Raw genomic sequence first — 13,122 nt, 5'->3', positions numbered from 1 at the left:
AGCTACACATTATGATAGAGTATGGTAAATCTTACATCGATATCATTGAAACTCTGGTCAATATCAGCCCTCTTATTACGGTATCTAATAATTCTACTCACAATGGTATGTTGACAGAAATAACTCTTTGTTATATGAAGAGAAAATTACTTAAACACTTCTAATGGCACCAACCTATTCAAAGTAATATCTCTTCCGGGAAGTTACTTGATTTTCCCTTTTAGGTTCCGAATGCCCGTTCGTCACGGTAAATGTCACGTACAAGTCATGATTTCCGACACTCTTTGCTCTCGCTGCGAATTTGTTGCAGGATTCAGCTCTATAAATTCTTTGAAAAGTTTCTGCTTTTCATCAGAGATGACGTCCGTCGCGTTTTTTAACTCCAACATTCAATTTGACTACAACCTTTCTGCCGTGGACAGAACGTATTTTGACCCTGTTGTCGCCGAGGATGAATGGTTTATCTGTAACAGAAGAAATAGGGAATCTAAAATTTTATATCAATTGGTATATTCCTACTTCGTCTAATACCTAGTTCGTCTCCACCCACATGATCTTATCCTATAGTTCGTCTTCAACCATTTCGTCCAGTTGTCACTTAGTCTAATGACCAGTCTGTCTACTTACTGCCAATTTCGTCTAAAATCCATTGGGTCTATCCTATACACCACATGGTCTCATCACCTATTCGCCTAGTACTCGATTCGTCTATTATTGTCATTTCGTCTACTACAAATTTTATCTTATCACCATTTCGTCTAATTCACATTTTGGTTCCACCCATTTAAGGCTGTATCCACTTCGGCAATTAGTCCCGTAACCAGTTGGGATACTTATAAATTAGTGTACTGACCATTTGGTCTAATGTCCACTTAGTCTAATACCTAATTGCACCAACATTTAGTCTAATGACAATTATCAATTTTAGTCCAATACCAACTGGTCTGCTGCCATTTACGCTACATATGATGTTCACATTGACTAACTGCTATGCACATACGGCCGAATGTGAGCGGTTGCGTTTTTCATATTGAATACTAGTATGGCTCTATTTGAAATGCGGTAAATGCGGAGTGCAAGTCACAGGGAGAAATTATTATCTATATCATTCACCGAAATTTAGACCTGAATCACAAGACTAATATTACTGACAATTTCACTCCTCTTTTGCTTGAAGCTCATTGATTATACATGTAGGCTTACCATATATTCCATAATTATCAATGATTTCGCTGAAACTTCCACAGTTCAGACATGGGGCATAATTAACTACACAGGCATATGTAGAATAGACATAAGAAAACTCAATTTGGTTACATATACCTCACATTAACAGTACTTCAATCACAGCAAAGATGGTAATATATTTTGTGATAGGCCCTATTTGTATCTTGTTTGTAGACGAAATGACAATAGCCCTATTGGAAATTGGACCAAATGAAAATTAGACTAAACAGCCTGATTAGACAAAATACAAATTTGACGAAATGGCTAATGGACTAACCGGAAATTAGACGAAATGGAAGCAGACTAATAATTGTCTGTTAGACCTAGTGAAATATATACAAAACGGGCATTGGTTCGACCAAGCGATATTAGCCGAAATGTCCATAGACCAAATGATAAATATAGACTAAATCTAATTCAGACGAATTGCCAATAGGCCAAATGATGTAAGACAAAGTGGGAAAAAATCAACGTAGACGAAGTGACAATTAGACCATCTGGTCATGAGACGAAATGATAATTAGCCAAACTGGGCATTAGACCAAGTGAGGATTACACAAAGTGAGGATTACACGAAAATGATAGTAGACCAAATGAGTTTAGCCGTTGTGGTGTTGAACGAACTAGGAAGTATAGACCATCTGATAGTAGACCAAGTGGCAATAAATAAAAAAATTATATACACCCTGCTGTAACAAACAGTTCCCTGTACAACAATCGTTAAAACATTCACGCAAAATCCTTCCGTTAAATTTGTGATTGGAATTTCGCCCATATTGTGATGGTGTAGCTAATATGAACTAATCAGCAGAACTTAAGAGATCAATTGACAATTTTCAACATATATATGCACAGGAGCATGTATCATTGAGTGAAATACGAAGTGATGGGCAAGAAAGACACGTTCATCACATGTGACATGTAGATACACTGACTATAGATAGGGTTTCAGTGTCAATGTAGCTTAAAATGCATCACTCATCTAATAACATCTCACTATTTCCACTAACTTCACTATTGAACAGTGCGGATTATGAATGTGAACGTGATTTCACACTGTGGTGTCGTTTTTCAGACAGGTATTAATTTTTTATGATTCACAACGTGTTCACAATTATATAAAGCTCGAATTCTAAAGTGTGAAGAAATTTCTCACTGTGTTCAACAATGGGCTCACACTATGTTTCACAAAGTGTTCAACACTTTGGAACACTGTGTCCTTTCCATCAGGGATTTTCAATTATTAAAACGTAAAAGCTTCTTTGTGTGGGACTAGTGGGAGGGGACACCCCTCCCACACCCTTCCCCCCGTCCATCTCCACAGAAAATACATACCCGGAAAAAAAAGATGAAAATGCCATGATTTAGCCATTCACATTGTCTTTTTTGATTGGAAAATATTTCGCCACAATAGGCACCAGATCCAATTCACTCAACTTCAATTCTAAAAATTAAAAACTTCGATCCTCAGTGTGAATGGGGACACCCCTACTCCCTCCCCTTTCGCTCCACCTCCGTATATAACTTTAATAAAGTACATAGTGAAGACAAGCACGCAGATCAAGAGGTGTCAGAAAACACGATTTATCCATTCACATTATTCCTGAATATATTTTTCATATTTGTTTACGTGTGAAAATTCAGTAAATATTCCAAAAAAAGTGGGGGTTAAAATTGACCCTTGACCCTCCCTCATACACCTCAGGGAAACAAAAACAAAAACAAACGAACCAAGACTGCTCAGTATTTACTCCAGTGCCAGTTCTTTAATCGATAATTGCTATAATTGGCGGTAACGATCTGTATTGTGTCCCAAAAATTAAATGATGAACTTTATGATCTGTGTAGGCTGTCATGTTTGGGCAATTGTTCATTTTTTTTAAAATCAAAATAATTTGAAGGTGACCTGGAATGCAGGTTTGACACACAACTTGTGCACGACTCCCTACAGTATAAAGGAGGGGAACTGTGGCGTATCTGGCGGGGGGGGGGGGGGGGGGGGGGCAAGGGGGGCACGTGCCCCGGGCGCCACTCCTTAGGGGCGTCAAAAACGAAAAAAAAACGAGAAAAAAAAGAAAAAGAAGAAAAACCTCACCCGGACCGGGGGGGGGGGGGGGGGGGGGGGAGAGGGAGGGGGAGGGTGGCAGAAAACCAAGTCAAACAAGATAAAAACAAAACATGATGATGACGCGGACAAAATGACAATGTTTATTGTGTTCACACAAGAATTCCATGTTTTGTAAGCTAAAATACAAATTTTTTCGGCTCGCTCGCTGCGCTCGCTCGCCAAAATTTATATATATAGAAGATAAGATAAGATCAAAATGTGATAATGACGCGGACAAAATGACAATGTTTATTGTGTGTTCACACATGCCATCGTTAGAAGGCAAAATGTTATACGGGTCAGCGGCTGCAATTTCTTTTGTTCTGAAGCGATCGCCGATTGGATCAGAAGAGGGCGCCAACGGTTTCGAGCATATGGGGGGGGGGGGCGCAAAATTAAAAACCCACCAAATCAAACAAGATAAGAACAAAACGTAATGATGACGCGGAAATATACAAATTTCGGCTCACTCGCGCGTACTAATTTAGAGTATTTTTTCAAGTCCTCAATTTGTTGGTAAAAATCGTTATCTATAAGGCCGTCACTATATCCTGATTAGAATGGTAAGATTTAATAAGCAAAATAATGACAAGAATTCCATGTTTTGTAATCTGAAATACCAAAATTTTCTGCTCGCTCGCTGCGCTTGCTCGCCAAAATTTATCCAAAAAAAGAGAAGAAGATAAGAATAAAACGTGATGATGACGCAGAAATAAACAAATTTCGGCTCACTCGCGCGTACTGGAGTATTTTTTCAAGTCCTCAGTTTGTTGGTAAAAATCGTCATCTATAAGGCCGTCACTATATCTTGATTAGAATTGTAAGATTTGATAAGCAAAAAATGACAAGAATTCCATGTTTTGTAAGTTGAAATACCAACATTTTCTGCTCGCTCACTGCGCTTGCTCGCCAAAATTTATCCCCCCCCCCCAAAAAAAAAGATAAGAATAAAACGTGATGATGACGCGGAAATAAACAAAATTCGGCTCACTCGCGCGTACTGATTTAGAGTATTTTTTCAAGTCCTCAGTTTGTTGGTAAAAATCGTTATCTATAAGGCCGTCACCATATCTTGATTAGAATTGTAAGATTTGATAAGCAAAAAATGACAAGAATTCCATGTTTTGTAAGTTGAAATACAAAAATTTTCTGCTCGCTCACTTCGCTCGCTCGCCAAAATTTATCAAAAAAAATAAAAAAGATAAGAACAAAACGTGATGATGACGCGGAAATATACAAATTCCGGCTCACTCGCACGTACTAATTTAGAGTATTTTTTTCAAATTCTCAGTTTGTTGGTATAGATCGTTATCTATAAGGCCGTCACTATGTTTTGATAAGAATTGTAAGACAATAAGCAAAAAATGACAAGAATTCCATGTTTTGTAAGCTGAAATACAAAAATTTTGTGCTCGCTCGCTGCGTTCGCTCGCCAAAATTTATCAATATTTATTACATTTAAATCACCCTCAAAAGACCCCTTTTAAGTCCTCGAAAAGGCATATATCATGTGGATTTTTTTTTGGATTTTTTTTGGATTTTTTTTTTTTTTTTTTTTTTTGGGGGGGGGGGGGGGGGTTGGGGTTGAACACTTTTTCAGAAATTAGGGGCGTAATTTTCGCGCTTGCCCCGGGCGCCGTTTTCCCTAGATACGCCACTGGAGGGGAATAACTTTGCCGAAATCCTCTCCTTGCTTGGATGTATTCTGCATCGTTGAGAATTTTTGACACCTATCTTGTCCAAGTATATCCCTCTAATACATTAGGCATTTACCGCTGGTTAAATCGTTCTGTCTTTCTGTCATCCCCCATCCCCCCCCCCCCCGAAAAAATAATAAAGGGTTCCACTGTTCACTTCTGGCCCTGTTTGCGTTCAGGCAGCTTTTGTGGCACGGCTTGGTACACCATGGCACGACTCCCAGCCCGTTTCGGCACCGCAAGGGCAACTTCCAAACCTACATTTTGCCTTTCAAGGTATGCTCTGGCGAGCTCTGGTAAACTTTGGCAAGCTCTAGGGTGGGATTTCACGGAGCACGCGAGCGATTTGCGAAGGACGCGAATGGAAAAATCCAGCATTCGTATTTTAGTCTGCAAAAGATCGCCAAACGAACGTGAGGGTTCGGAAGCGTCGTCAATCGTTCGCGAATGTCGTTTTTACTTCGGCGATGATTTCAAAAAAGTTTGAAATTTTTTGCGAACCTTTTCCGCACACTTGGTCGTGATTTGCTCGTGAATTGTTCTCGAAAGTGTCTTTAAAGCCTCGTCATATGCGCAAGACCTTCGCAAGACACGCGCGATGTTCGCAAAATGTTCGTGAAACCCCAAACAGACTCCGAAACTTTGGAGAATGTCTCGCGTATGTTGCGCGAAATCTGCGAAGTTTTTCCAATCATTTTACGACGTAATCGCAAACTGTTCGCGTACCTTTTGAGACATTCTCGCGAACGTTTGGCGCACGTTTGGGGATGTATGACCTATACGTTTTCTACAAATAAAAATCGTACCGTACATCTAAACATCAAACAATCATTAACAGCTACAGTAACAAAAGAAATTAAAGACTACCAAAGAAAAAGACATGTTTGATATACAAAAAAAAAATCGCAGAAAACATTTAATATTAATCTAAAGTATGCAAAATTTCATTTGAACTGTATATAGAGATAATGTGTTGGAGGAACTGCCAAAAAAAGTGAAATGCTTTACTAGTGGAGATAGGTCCTAGGAAAAAAAATGTAGGCAAGCACACGATAGAGAAATGAGACAAAAAGAAAGGAGAATAGAGGAACGAAAAAAAATCAACTTAAGACAGCTTCCACCTCTCCTTGGGTACATTTTCTTCCATGATTATTGAACATTTTTCGTTGTTCGCATTTCCGTCACGTGTTCTTCGTGTACGTAACATGCTGTACTTTAGCAATGATACGCACGACATTCGCACATACGTCGTGGAAACTTTGCGCAAATTGCGCAAGAATAGTTTTCGGCTTCATTGTCGGAACACATTCGGAGAAAAACTTTTCCGAATGTTGGATTTTGTCATTCGCGTCCTTCGCAAATCGTTCGCGTGCTCCGTGAAATCCCACCCTAAATATTGTAAATGTTAAATGGGGAAATGCTCTTCCAGTAACAACGAATCGTAAACTTGAAATAGATCAATGTTATAAGTGATAGTCATTTGTATTACAAAGTGTTTATTTTTACACGGAAGCATTAAAAACGTAGATCACCCATGTGAAATAAAAGCTATGGTCTTTCCCGCAACACATGTTCTTCTTTTTTTTTTTTGTTAAGGTTGTATACACAGGTGAAACGTTAAGATTTATAGTAGCTTGGTCATCAATGTATAATTGATCCGTCTAAAAAGACCTGACAATACTGAAAATATTTCAGTATTGTGACACGATATTGTTCGCTACATAAAAGGTAAGCACCAGTAAATAGTTACCAAGGCGATACTGTTTATATTTCAGTGAGTGATGAGGGATGACCTAGAGTTTATGTAAATAAAAAGTATATCAGAAGAACAAGGTGACAGAAATCATTCATGCAGATACATGAATCATACCGATTTATAGGAGCTGATATTCTTGTAACTGTACCTTTATTTCATAAATCGCTAGAACTGCAGTTCACTATACGTATAGAGCAACACTACTTACCGTATTTCTGACGTAAACTGTTCTCTTTCCAATTCTGAGGAGGGGATGGATATTGATTCCAAGTCAATGGCTCTGTAATTTCCATTTTGTTTATGACTGAATTCACATTCACATTCAAAAAGTTCAAATGGGAAATGGCATGTTCATGTGCATGCTCCGTGTATATGTGCGTGTGCACGTGTATTCGACGTATACAAAAGTAGTTCTGGTGATTGAATATGCAAAGTCGTGGTATGTAAATGAAAGCGGAGGGAGGATAGTACTGTAAACAACACGAAAACGACGGTATATGTTTGCATGTTTATATATATATATATATATATATATATATATATATGAACATAAGACTGGAAATTAGTGGTAGCCCAGACTAGAAATGGGCCAACAAGGTGGTTTTTTTTTGAGCGATGTAAATTGTTTCTTTGTGTTTTTCTCATCCAGACAAGGGGAGAATTTATGCCTTACGGCTCTATACTTCATAACTGCATAGTTTCCAGTTAGCTGCTGCCAGCCAACAGACTTGCAAGATGGTCTCCACGGCCGAACTCGGGTTATTTGAAACTCATGTTTCTATCGTTCCTCTATTGAATCCTATCCACCCAATAAATGAAAAAGAAATAAATTATGTTAAATATCAACACTTTATAAAAATGTAAAATGTAACACCGTGTTCATGCCTCAATTCAATATCAAATAAGTTAAACTTAGCTAACGTATTTGCAGTACGCGGCAGTTGAAATCCTTGGACATACCTGCCAGTTCTCGCATGATTATCAAGGATTAAGGTTATTTCAATGTGTTATGAAATCGTGTCATTATATTCTAATACATTGTATTCTACTTTAATTCTTATCGCTCACTCACTTTATCGTGCCTTAAGATTTTCTCATTGTTTTCATTGTTGCTTATTTTATTTTAGTGTCTTATCAAATTATTGCATCTGCTTGTTATTTCTTTTTTTTTCGAGCCACGAAAAAAATGCAATTTGAAGATAAAAAATCATTCAACCCTTGATACACACGCGCGCATATACTCAGTAAAAAAAAGTAAACACTTTTCAAGCACAGTTTTCTCATGGAATATTAATTTTTGTCTAAATGTCAATGTTTTATATTCTATGTCTAAGACAATTTAGTTGGCTATCAATCTAGTAAGTCAATAAAATTGGAAACTTTACGCTTGAGTGAACACATAGTGTTTTCTCTTTCAAGGCACACAAGTAAAAATTGCAAAAAAATGACAATTTCTCATTCATACGTTTGTGCTCTTCCATACGACAATGAGAACAAAAGACAAATCCAATACAATAAGAACCAAAATTAAGCAAATTTACCCATTGTTCTCTTTAATGCCTGTGCAGCCCCCATAAGCATCTTCTTGTCAAAACCACAATTAAATGACATTAGAGAAGTGGCAATATTGACAAAAAGTTTAGAAATTTGAAATGTTATTTCCAATTTTGCACATTGAAAATGATAACTGGTTCTTGAATTTGTCTCATGAATTCTTAAATCCCTAAATTCAATGACTGAAATAAAAAACTACATTGTCCATATTACCATATTTGCATCGTACTCCCTTTTGCCTTTGAATTTGAGCTGATTGAAAAATCATATTTTCCTTCTTTAGTTTCTCTCTTAATTCTAGTTTGATGATAGAGACATACAATTGCTATTAATTCGTGTATCTCATTGTGTTAAATTTGTCTTTTGTTGTATCTTAATGGGCATTTTGCAAAATGAATAACTACGTCTGAAAATTTACAGTTTTTACTTTTGTGCCTCGGAAGACAAAAACAAATAAGCTCAATCATACACTTAAAATATTTCTCTATATCGATCTACCAGATCTACAGTCGGGTCAAGGGCAATTACCCCCCTTGGCAATTACCCCGCACCCTTCCCTTGGCCCTAATCCTAATCCTAATCTTCAACCTAACCCTAACCCAAACTCAAACTCCTAACCCTAAACCTAACCCTAACCCTAATCTTTACCTTAACCTTACCATCAACCAGTATTTGGCCAGGGGTAATTGCCCTCTGGGGGTAATTGCCCGGATACGCTACGGCCAATCAAATAACCGTTAAAGGTCCTGTTTACCTTCTTTAGCAGTGATTTTAAAAAATGCTCTAGATATTTCGTTTGATGCATATTTGTAGATCAGTTGTATCACAAAACATACCATATAAAATTTTTGCAATAAAGCCTATAATATAAGGAGATTTCAGTATTTTTCTTATTAAACCATATCTGTAGACGGTTTAGTATGCAAACATTTCTATTATGAATATTGTTCACCTTTTCTATATTTAACAACTCTTAATATCGATTAAACTGGTTCAATTTTTTACATTCTTTGTTTCTATTCGTAACTCATATTTTAGAAATGGGTACTGATGCTGGGTTTTTGTTTCACCTGCAAATGGTGAAATTATGCTTTTAATAAGGTTTATGACACAAAACTTTTATCAAAATCTATTATGAAAATATGCTCTGGAAAAAGTGTCTACTTTCTTTTTTGCTGAGTGTATGTACTTGTTATGTACTGTTGCTGCACTTTCATTCACGTCGACACATGAGAGATACAAATTCAAGAGTGGTTTATTACCAACTACGCACTGGCTGCTTGCGTGGTAGTCTCATTGTAAGACTGTTAAAAAGGTTTTGGTGAACATATTTAACAATACTAAAGCGGTACGACGCGTCTTGGACTGTTTCCTGCAACTTAAACTAAAATGCATCATTTGAAAATTTTTCAGGGATTATGAATAAATATTTAGATGAATATATTCCTAAAATAAAAGATAAGTTAGTTAATTATAAAACGTCTCCTAAACTTCCATGGATTTCAAAATCTCTTCTTCGTTCAATAAATAGGAAAAATAGTTTATATTATAAATTCAAAATGAAAAAAACTGAGAAGTCAAAAAATAAATACACTTCGTATAAAAATATCTTAACGAAGATTATACGGTTGGAAAAGAGGAAATATTATATGATTCAGTTAGAGAAATATAAACATGATATAAAGAATACATGGAAGATAATGAAGCAGGCTATGAATATATCAAAAAAGAAATTAAATATTACAAAGTTAAAATATGATAATAAAATTGTTGAAGATTCTAATGATATAGTTAATATTTTTAACTCTTATTTTTCAATGATTGGGGAAAATCTGGCAGAAAAAGTACCACAGTCAAATATGCATTTTTCTATATTCTTAGGTCAACCTAATTCTAGTTCAATTTTTTTTTTTTGTTCCAACGACCAAATATGAAATCATAGATATTGTTACTGCAATGAATAATAAACGAAGTGCCGGTTATGATGATATAAGTAATTTTATTTTAAAGGGAATTATATCATCAATTGCTGACCCACTTTCATATATTTTCAATAAATCTATACTAAGTGGTGTTTTTCCTGATATTATGAAAATAGCTAAGGTTTTTCCTTTATTTAAAACAGGAGATGAATTTGATGTAAGTAATTATAGACCCATTTCTTTGCTTTCATCCTTATCTAAAATTTTGGAAAAATTGGTGTTTGTAAGAACAATTAATTTTCTTAATTTTCATAATGTTTTTACAAATTCTCAATTTGGGTTTCGTCAGAAACACAGTACCATTCATGCCCTTTTAAAGTTTATTGACCACGCCGCGCATACTATTGATAATCATTCTCATCTTATTGGTATCTTCCTGGACTTCTCCAAGGCCTTCGATACGATAAATCATGACATTTTATTATATAAATTGTCTCATTATGGAATACGGGGGAAGGCCTTGGAGTGGTTCAGGAGTTACCTACAAAATCGAAAACAATATGTATCTCTGAACGAGAATGACTCAAATCTAGAATTTATGTAATGTGGCGTCCCACAGGGTAGCTTATTAGGACCATTACTTTTTATTATTTATATTAATGACTTTTGTAGATCATCTGATACACTCTCATTTATATTTTTTGCTGATGATTCCAATGTTTTCTTTTCTCACCGAAATCCAGATACTCTCGTAAGCATTGTTAATTCTGAACTGAAAAAAGTTACTCAGTGGATAAGAGCTAATAAATTATGACTTAATCTCAAGAAAACTAAGTGTATGCTTTTTAGCAATTCTGTAGAAGCTTTGCGCACAAATATCATTTTTGATGACACTCTGTTAGAACGTGTATCTCATATAAAATTCCTTGGTATCACAGTGGATGAAAAACTTTCATGGAGACCGCACATTATTAGCATTAGTACAATCATTTCACGTAATATTGGTATCATAAATAGACTCAAGTCTCATATTCCAATGTCCTCTTTGTTGACCTTGTATTTTTCTCTGATTTTACCGTATCTTAATTGCGGACTCCTAGCATGGGGTAGTGCCCATCAAACTTTATTAGATAAATTACTATTACTGCAAAAAAGGTACTTCGTATCATATGCGGCGTCCTGCCACGTTCCCATTCAGAGCCATTGTTTACTAAGTATAAGATTTTGAAAATCAAAGATTTGTATTGTTTTCAGCTTGGTCAGTTTATGTTTAATTACAATGCAAATGCACTTCCCAGTATTTTCAATTCAATGTTTCCACGGAATCAGTTTTTTCATAATTATCCAACTAGACAATCTAATGAGTTTCATTTGCCCCTCCTGAGAACTTTATTAGCTCAGAGTACATTTATATACACCGGTCCTAGATTTTGGAATTCATTAAGCTGTGAAATAAAAAATTCCCCTTCTTTGCATTCTTTTAAGCGCAAGTTGAAATCATTTCTGTTAAATCCTCTTTGATATATTTCGTCATTAGTTAGATCTCATCAAACTCAGGGTTCATCATCCATCCACCAATCTTTCGTTTACTGACTTCATTATTACGCAATGGATTACATGGATTATTATGCAATAGCCATTAAATCCCTGCACAGCTGCGTGCAGTACCAGCCCTCTGAAGCACATTCTCAATCACCCCCTGTTCCATTTCCCTAGTTCAGAGTGTAGGCATTCTCTTATTCTCTTTCTCTTTTTTTCTTTTCCTTTCTCTCTCCCCATTCTTTCCGTCTTTTTTGTCAAGTCGTGTCATGTCTTTTGTATTTCTCCTGTCTTGTTCCGTTCTGTCGTAAATTATAACTGTGATAAGTATTTGTAAATAAGTAATTCATAAGTTTGTTCATTTTTTGAGTGGTTCACAACATACAAGCTTGCTTTTCAGTGGACCTCTCAGTTCTTTTTTTTTCCTCAACTGAAGCATAACTTTGTACTTTTTTGCCAGTATGCATTCTTTTGTTTATTTGTATCATTTATCTTTTACAAAGTCGAATGTTTATGTTTATGATGTAATTCCAAATATATTATGCGTTATGTTTTGTTGAAAAAAGAAGAATGAAAAAATAAATGAAAATGAAAAAAAAATGAAAATGAAACCATATTTTTGTGGGAGATATTGCTGACTAAATTTAGGTCAAAGAAAAAAAAACCCTCATAGAATACAATTGGCAGAATTACCTAACGTTACTTCATAGTTGTAGTGCCACAACATTGTTAAAATGGTTGCTTAAACCTTACCAATTAACAAATACAAAGAACTTGAATAAAGCTGGATATGAAAAATATAAATGTATACAGTGCACCCCCATAATAAGAAACACGGTTTTAACGAAGTGAAAATTCAGGTCCCAAAATTATCATCACTAAAGTTTATGATACAAAATTCGCTTATATCAAACACGGTTACAGCAACATTTTCGTTGTAACGACATCTTTTTCGAGGGTCGTTGACGAAGAAAAACAGAAGAAATGTGCTCCGTTATAACAAAATGCGAATCTCGTACGAAAAAAAAAAACCCGCAAAAAACATCTACAGAGCATTCCATGATTCCCTTCGAATCATTCTGCGTTCGCTCCATGCGTGACGCACCATTTCTGAGGTGAAATTATGTTCCTATAATTCGTTAATCCGAAATAAAATAAGGTTCGTTGTTTCGAAACACAGAGACTCTGATATACCTGATGATTGCTCGTTAATTTGTTAATTTAAAATAATGATAGTAGTAGTAATAATAATAATAATAACAATGATTGACAGTATACTAATACGGCGCATAACACAAACTCCATATACCATAAGAGGTC

General features: G+C 35.7%; 1 protein-coding gene across 2 annotated transcripts in view; it reads right to left on the bottom strand.

Annotated features, from left to right (window-relative positions):
* Window positions 1–354: 354 nt before the first annotated feature.
* LOC139742182 (uncharacterized) overlaps window positions 355–13,122 on the bottom strand; it is a 28,795-nt gene continuing 16,027 nt past the window's right edge. The window contains exon 3 of one of the 2 annotated variants that reach the window (XM_071652760.1): window positions 355–464. In XM_071652760.1, coding sequence (XP_071508861.1) covers window positions 461–464 — 4 coding nt within the window. In that variant the 3' untranslated portion in view covers window positions 355–460. The remainder of the gene's footprint in view (window positions 465–13,122) is intronic. The other variant, XM_071652759.1, reaches the window with a different exon arrangement.

Source organism: Diadema antillarum, unplaced genomic scaffold (genome assembly GCF_040938485.1).
Source record: "Diadema antillarum isolate AM-2024a unplaced genomic scaffold, OU_Dant_1.0 seq00000984_RagTag, whole genome shotgun sequence".
Classification (NCBI taxonomy): Eukaryota; Metazoa; Echinodermata; class Echinoidea; order Diadematoida; family Diadematidae; genus Diadema; species Diadema antillarum.
Note: the sequence above shows the minus strand (reverse complement) of the source record. Positions and strands in the feature narration are given on the sequence as shown.